The sequence below is a fragment of the Pteropus alecto genome, unplaced genomic scaffold (genome assembly GCF_000325575.1).
Source record: "Pteropus alecto unplaced genomic scaffold, ASM32557v1 scaffold16, whole genome shotgun sequence".
NCBI lineage: Eukaryota > Metazoa > Chordata > Mammalia > Chiroptera > Pteropodidae > Pteropus > Pteropus alecto.
The window spans coordinates 5,524,205-5,532,674 of NW_006438867.1; the positions used below are offsets into that span (position 1 = coordinate 5,524,205).

The 8,470-nt window shown below is 46.6% G+C and overlaps 1 protein-coding gene across 1 annotated transcript in view; it reads right to left on the reverse strand.

Moving 5' to 3' along the window:
- KL (klotho) overlaps positions 1 to 8,354 on the reverse strand; it is a gene marked incomplete at its 5' end in the record, with an annotated part of 43,441 nt that extends 35,087 nt beyond the window's left edge. Inside the window, one exon of the mRNA XM_025049510.1 lies at positions 7,794 to 8,354. Within this exon, the coding sequence (XP_024905278.1) occupies positions 7,794 to 8,354 (561 nt within the window). The remainder of the gene's footprint in view (positions 1 to 7,793) is intronic.
- Between the last annotated feature and the right edge of the window lie 116 nt (positions 8,355 to 8,470).

The window sequence follows — 8,470 nt, forward strand, 5'->3', positions numbered from 1 at the left end:
CTTGGTGCTTCAGTGGGTCCGTGTACTGACCTGGCAGTGGGAACTGCCACGTGGTTCCCCTGCCCCAAATTGGCACCACTGTCTCCTGGAACTGCGTGACACCCTTCCCGCAGTGGGTGCCTGCGCACCAGCCCAACAGCGCGGCCCAGCGCCTGTTTCTGTGAATGAAGTTTTACTGGCACACGGTCCCGGCCACGCATTCACGGGGCTCCTGTGGCTGCTTTCTCGCTGCACCCACAAAACGGGGCAGTTACAACTAACACCGTATGACCCAGGGAGCCTAAAACCTAGCTGTCCGCAGAAAAAGTTTGTCAACCCCGTAATCAGCATGGTCTCCCCTGACTGCTCCCCCACCCCCACTATCCCAAACTCTAACCCAGCCCTCTTTTCCTGGGGCCCCACTGGACTTGAAACCTATTTCTCTTAAGACACTTACACATTTTAATGTTAATTGTCTGAGTCTCTCTCTCTCCTACTGATCTCTAAGTGACCGGAGGACAGGGGTCTAAACTTATCCCTCCTTTTGTGGCAACGTGAGATCCATCACCCTAAACTGCCCTCCCTATCCCAGCCCCTTCCAGAGCTATGCAACTCTGCAGGCCCAGAGACAATCCTTTTGTCTTCCTGTGTCTGTGCCATAGCTTTGCAGTGTAACCTGGTCGGAGAGGGGAGAGAAGGGCCAGGGGACTGTGCACGCGGGGGAAATAGGACGATGCTGAATCTCTCGTGAAGCCCGAATAGTGTCCTTTTTAGTAAGGAAATAACCGTGCCATGAGTTATGTTTGACCTCAGACAACATCAGGGAGAACATACCTGGGCCCAGAGTGACTGGCCCCTCCCACCACCGCCCCCACCTTTGCAGAGCCCAATGACAATGACACTGCAGAGGAACTGGGGTCACCAAGGCGGGAAATGTAGGCAGGAAAGGCCCACGTGATGAGGAATACAGAGAGCATGAGGAGTCGTGGAAGGGGAGGGCTCCCCCAAAGGCCACGTGCACTCCCCACCCCCGTCCTCCTCTGTGGCTATGGAACCACTCCCTGGACCCTTCCAGAAAGAAGCTCTAAATGCTCTTTAGCAGCCTGGAGCCCCAATTCTCTGCAGGGTCCAGAGCTCAGAAACTGGGGGCCCCTCATCCCCAGTCATCTACACCAACCTGCAGCCCTTGTTAAGAATGATGGGACAAAAGCAGGTCCCACAGCCAACCTGAGGCTGCTCGGTGGCTGGGTAAAGTACGACCTGCCCTACTGGGAAGGGAGAGAGGTCAAGTTCTCTGTCTCTTTCCCCACCTCAAGCGTCCGAGGACAAAGAGGCTTTTCAAGGGTCACAGCTGCTTTCTCACCATTCAACGGCACACCTGAAGACTGCGGTGGCCTCTTCAGATATTTGAAAAGCTGTCTCATAGAAAAGCAATTTATTTTATTCTTTGAGATTTAGAAGACAAAGAGACAGCCAGGTTTCCCTTTAACATAGAAGATCAAATTGAGTGGGCCACTTGAGTTCTCCTTGCTCCAAGGAGCAAAGCAGAAGCCCGAAGACCCCATGAAGGCCACTGCTAGGGATTTGTCCTCAGGAGTAATTTGACCTGGAATTTCCCCGCTCCCATTCTAATCATCAAAAATGCATTTGTAGACGTGGAAATGTTTGCCTAGCCATAATATTTAAACTTGATGTAAAATCACTGCTTTCAGTTTGAGTATTTTATCAAACTATAATACTTATTCATGGGTGATGTTCTGACATTCACATTCCAAACAATAATGTTATTGATAAAAAATATATTCAGACAGGGGCCACGAAAGTTCGCTAAGTATTTATCTTCAGGTTAGTCGATATATCAAATTATATCAGTCATAAATGTCAGTACACTTTTAAACATCAAGCTGTGTCCAGAAAAGTTATTTGGTAACACTATGTTTTATGTAAAATAGGTTATTTCAAAATAATTTTAAAATGTTGGTCAAATGCTGCTAAAATCATTGCAAAGTCTTCATTCCATTCAATGCTACAGCTTGCAGATGAAGAAGTTAAATGAGCCAACAATTTCTAAAGCATGTGTCTAATTCCTTTCTTCTAAACAGCTCAAGAGGACCATTTCTCAAATACTTTTGCTTTTATTATTATTATTAACAATAAATTCACATCTCACCTTTGTAGAGCTCTCCACATTTTTCAAAACGTGTTGCCGTAGGTGATTTTGTTTTAATTCTCACAATATATCTGGGACAAAGGCAGTGTGGCAAAGACCACTGGTTGTCCTGAATGATCTCTTCCTACCTGATTTTAACATAACAGAACAAGTCCCAGGCTTCTAATACCACGTGACCGAGCTCTGCCAATAGGTTGTGAGTAGAAAGGATGGGGCGGCCTCCAGGTCAGGCACGTACCAGGCCACATTCTTCTTCCCCTTTCTCTGTGCACTGGATGAGATGGGGATGTTATTTGCCCTGGAAATGTACAAAAGTCATATACCTATCTAGGCAGGAATTTTGTCCCCATTCTTCCTCACTCTTTAAAACTCCTTCCCAAATATGGCGTGAGAAAGCAGACCATAAGTATCCAATTTACAAGAAAGGAGAAGGGCATTATTGAAACAAGTAGAGGTTATTCTATGTCTATATTCTTTCATTAAAAATTGTATTGAATATTTCCTCTGCTCCGAGGGCTGAAATAAGCACAAAAAAATTTTAAATAACTATGATATATAGTCTCTGACCTCAAGGAGTCACAAATGAGTAAGTGATCCACTCTGCCTGTTGTTATCACAAAATAGGATATTCGAGTCAAGTCTTTGAGGATAAATAAGAGTTTACCCCAAGACAGAGGGGAGAAGAGGTCTAGTAATCCTTCTGATTAACTCTCGACCCACAACATATCAAGACAGAGTATACAAAAGGTAGGTTATGCTTATCCATTTCAGTATAGACTGCAAGTGTAACTCTGGAGTGTCCTGAGATTTGATCTTGCAGAATTCAGTGAGAGTGTGTATTTTTATTCACTCGCTCTTTATTACTTGTCCTCCCAATAGATTGCATTCTATTGTCCTCCTACAGCTAAAATCTCCTTTGTGTCTTAAAAAATAACATTTACTGAAAGAAAGGCACCTTTTGTACAAATTGATCATAATAAAATTCTGGCTTAGAGCAATCACATTGTTTGAAAATTTAAGATGACTCAGAAGACATCTATGTGCAAAAGCCATGACTGACTACATAGCCAGGTGACACCGTTGTGCCTTCACTCATTTTGTACTTAAAAAGTGCACACTGACATTATTTGAATGCTTAGTGGTCCGTCTGTCCCCTCTTTTCTTCAACTCAAAATAAACGGCATTGTTAAACATTGTTATGATTTTAAAATAATTTTATTAGTTCTTTTTCTATTCTTTTTCTTGGACTTGACTGTAACCTTCAAAAAAAAAAAACATTGTGTTCAAACAGATATTCAAAGAGGAGTGAGTCAGGCTTTTTGGGAGATATTTTGACTATTTCTGATTAAACACACAATTGAATTCAGTAGTATTCTATAAAATACATTAACTTGCAGCCCAGTTTATTATTCCATCCACGTACCAAATACATTTTAGTGAAAGCTGGTACACATAGCATATATAATTTGAGCATGCATCTAGTAAATAAATTGCCTGCACTATCACTTTGGGCATGAAAATTCAACCCATGAACAAAGTCATTTCTAACACCTGCTCCTAAAGCCAGCAGGATCGTCCCCTACCTTCATCTGAAAACTACTTCAGTGTTGCATGGGAAACATATAGTTTTTAATAATTTGGAAATTTTTACAGTGGAGTCATAAATTTGATGATGAACCTTACATTTTTTACCCAAAATGTCAGATTCTGTCCCATCATGTTTACTGATCTTCCTATCTAGTTAGGATTTGGTTATTTTCTGTCCCATCAGAAAGTGGCTAGAAAGATTGGCATGGAGAGCAAATCCTAGGAGCATCCATTTATAAAGGCAGAGTCAGGCTATTAAATAGCCAGAAGCCATTTAATGAGCACCTACCAAGGACAAGATGGCATGTGGGATAGATGAAGTAAACATGGCTTCCTCACTTAAGCAATCGCCTGGCAAGCGAAGTGGTTGCAAGATGGCAAGTAGTTACGTAAAGGAAGAGTGTGGTAAAGGTCATCAGAATGAAGCATTGCGGGGTTCCATAGAAGGAAAAGATGGATCGCAGGTGTGGGGCTAAAGGGAGCAAATTAGCTGGTTGTTGAAGAAAAGGTGGGATTTTAATGGACAACGGACTTTATCATGTTCATACATCGCCAGACTATTCATCATGGCACATTGCAGGGAGCGAGGGGAGAGGCAAGGATGTCAGCTAGGAAGCTCTTCCAATCATCCAGGCAGAATCTGTTGGGAGCTTGGACCTGTAGCTGTAGATAGGGGGAGAAGTGGTTGGATTCTGGATACATTTTGAAGGTAGGTGGAGCTGTAGGATTTGTTGATGCAGTGAAACTAAGATGTGAAGGAAAGGGGAGAATTAAGGTTTGGGCTCAACCCACTGCAAGAGCAAAGTTGCCATAAGAGAGATGGGAAAAACAGGAGTTTGCTTTTGGGTGTGTTAAATGCGACATGCCCACCGGACATCTACGTGGACAGGGCAGTCGTCTCTCTGGTTGGAGACTCAAAATTTGGAGTCATCGGGATATAGAGACTATTCAAAGAGGTCGTCACTTGGAGTGAATCTACAGAAGAGGCCCCAGGATGAAGCCACGGGCACCAATATTTAGAGGCAAGGTGAGGAGGAATAAGCAAAGGGGCTGAGAAGGACTCGCCAGTGAGCTGAGTGGAGGAGCGAGAAAGAGCGGGGTCCTGGAAGCTAAGTCGAGGAGGTGCGTTAAGACAGGGGAGAGCAGCTGGACGTGAGCGAGGATGTTACCACGTGGCCCGCCCAGCACCAGTCATGTCTGTGCTATACGCCAGCGCCCAAAGGGTGTCTCCTGGCCCTGCCTCCCTAAGTGGAAGAAGTTCTCTTTGCCCCCAGGTTCCCCACAGAACCACTGTTGAGACTCCTTGGGAGGTCCGCGGCATCTTCAACTCAGTCCTGGTCCTCTCGGAAACCCGTGGGCAGAACAAACACTCAGAGGCACTACTGGGGCTGGACTCCCAACGACCAGCCCCAATGCCAGTTTTTCAAGGGACATTAAGAATCATCTTTCAAGAGCTGTGAAGGCACAGCAGTCCCTCTCTTAGTCAGAGAGAGAAGGTACGTTCTCCTTCTAGGTTATACTCGGGTGAGCAAAGCAGCCCGGCCCCCCAGGGCTCTCTGCAGGAAAAGCCTCTTTATCCCTCTCTCTCTGGAGTGTGCGTATGTGTGCGTGCGTGCACACACACACACACACACAATCACACACACGCTACTTTTGTCAAGGATTATCCCAGTATTGGCAACCCACAAAAGAACACGGAGACCCCCATTCTGAGCCCCCATTATTCATCCTGCAGTTTGCCTGGCATGCCTCTTGTCCTCCAGGCCATCAGAAAATGCTTCTTAAACCTCTGGGGTGGTTCAAACTTTCAGTGTCCCCAGGCGGTCTCCTTCCTGGCAGGGGAGGGGTGCTGGCCAGCTTTATCCTTCACCAGCATCAGATCCCCACATGCAAATGAATATGCAAGAGGGTCTCAGTGGTCCCTAACAGCAATATCTAAGCCCTGGCTGAAATGTTTTATTAACAAAACCTGCAGAATGTCTTGTCTTTTCCAATAAGATCAAAGCTTCCCTATTCCCCTCGCCCCAACGCATACACCAAGAATATTGAAAACAGAATGAAAATATCTCATGAAAAAATTAAGACACTGTCTTTGATAATGACAACTTACTTCGTAAGATACAAAAATGACTAAATTCCAAACCGAAGACATCTGAAAGCAAAATTAATATTTTACAGCAAGTAGCACTTTGCAGGCTCAGCAAAACCAAGGGTCCGCCTGTCAATAATTGCTTATGAATACAAAGTCCACTGCATTTCGGGGCAGAATGGTTAGTGTTTGGCAAATTTGTGTGTGTGTGTGTGTAAGGATACAAAAATGTAACCAAAAAGTTAATCAGAGGGCTGAGTGGGCCCAAGAATCAAAGCATGTTGACTCTTTAAAGTAGTGGAGCACTAGAACACTCCTGCTGTCCCAATTTCTTATCTTAGAAATGAAAAGACCATGTAAGTTGCTAAAGTAGCAACTGATGACTTTTGTATGCATGGAGTATTACATGCAAAATCTGAAGTAGCGATTTTTCGGAAGTGGTCTATTAGGTCTTTCAGCTGGTCTGTGAATTTTTATTTTTTAGTTTTCTGGTCTGGACTGAAATTTGTTCATGTTTTCTTCCAAAGAGGGCCCAGTTCTTCATACAGTTTTTTTTTTTTTTTCTACCAACCATAAATAGGTAGTGCTTAGGGTCTTTCGATTCCTTAAAACAACTGTCAGACTGAAAAAGTTTATTACCGTTGCTCTAAAGTAGCTTAAGGATAAGATATATATCAATATGAAGTCACTAAAATTTTTTTTTCAAACCAACCCAACATTCTTTTATGATCTGTGGTAGCAAACAGGTTTTGTGGAGCTGACATACAATCTACCTAGCGATTATCAGATCACTAGCAGCTCAGAGCGCTAAGTCAACTCAATAATCCAATACTGTTCCGCCTTGATTATCTATGGCTTCGATTAAAAAGTATGCAGAAGTGGTCTCTGTCTTAAATTTGTTCAAAATACGTGGCTTAATTCTAAATTTAAAAACAGGTCTTCCAGTGGGCCCACAAGTCACCAGAATACAGTATCAAAAGTTATACATTTAAACACTTTTATTAAAATGTTTACACATGTACATAAAATATTCTGTGATACAACACTGTATAAAGTGTACCAACAACTGCCATCACTATAAATGAGCTCTCCAGTCAATGGGACCTAATCTCGAACACTAAGTCAAGGAAAAAAGGAAGAATTATTTGGGAGACACCTTCATCATGGCCTAGCAACACTTCCTGCTGTCAAAATGTGTTCAGCTTTTTTTTTTTTTTTTTTTACAAGGGTCAGGCTAAGAATGTCTTCCCTGAGGAATCCTTCCAAGTGGAGAGAGTATCGTAGAAATATACTTATTAACACAATCTATCTCACGCTGTAGCTGTTCATGGATTTTTAAGGTGAGCTTTGTTCGAGATTATTTTAGGGGTCTTCAGACCTCTGACAATTAAGTAGGTTGCACAGAAAGAACTACCAAAGACAGTTTCAACCCGCTCTCCAGTAGATGAGATTTCGACACCTTTGCATTTGCTGCAGTGTGAACTTGAGCCACAGCGAGACAGATCTTATTGGATTAACATCGAACTCCTGCCATCTCCACTAACTCTGGCAGACAGGAGTGTAAAAAAAAACAAACTTGTTTCTTTCATCCACCCTCCTCATTCTCCCGTAGCTGCTAGTGACTCCCTCAGCCTTACCTCCGGGGTTTCCTCTGCACCCCGAGAAAGGAGCCCCCTTTCTCACCGGAGAACTGATTCCAATCTCCTTCTGACAAACGGGCTCCAAGGGGCACTCACTCGCCCGCCCACTGCGGGAGTTCAGTTCGCTCCCGTTCCCAACTCCACGCCCTCCGAGTGAAGCCGATGCTGCTCCGTACCCGCCACGACCCCCTGTGCGAATCCTGGGGACCTCACAAATGGCTTCAAATGGAGCCTCGTCTGAGCTGGAGGCTCAGGCACCCCTCTTGCCCGTGGCGTCTCCAGGGGCCCGGTCCCCGGCGTGGCCCTCCGCCTGGCCCCGCGAACTCACCAGGAGGAGATTGTGCGCCACCAGGTACCCGAGCCGCGCGCTGCCCCGGACGCCGGGGGCCAGGCGCCCGGTGGCGTAGCCGTGCCAGGCCACCACGTAGGGGTTGTCGATGGTGATCCAGTACTTGACCTGGCCGCCGAAGTGGCGGAAGCAGAGCTCGGCGTAGTCCCTGAAATGGTCGGCCAAGGCGCGGTTGGCCCAGCCGCCGTAGGCGTCCTGCAGGCGCTGGGGCAGGTCCCAGTGGTACAGGGTGACCACGGGCTCCACACCCAGCTCGCGCAGCCGCTGCAGCAGGTGTCCGTAGTAGCGCAGCCCTTCGCGGTTGGGGGCGCCCGCGCTGCCATTGGGGAGCACCCGCGCCCACGAGATGGAGAAGCGGTAGTGGGTGACCCCGAGCTCGCGCAGCCCCTCGGTGTCGCGCAAGACGTTGTTGTAGCTGTCGCTGGCCACGTCCCCAGTCGCGGGCGGGGACTGCGGCGGAAAACCCGACGGCAGGCCGGCCCCCGGGGGGTCCTCCGGGGGAGCGGGGCTTCGCGGTTGGGCGCCCGCGCTGCCATTGGCGAGCACCCGCGCCCACGAGATGGAGAAGCGGTAGTGGGTGACCCCGAGCTCGCGCAGCCCCTCGGTGTCGCGCAAGACGTTGTTGTAGCTGTCGCTGGCCACGTCCCCCCTCGCGC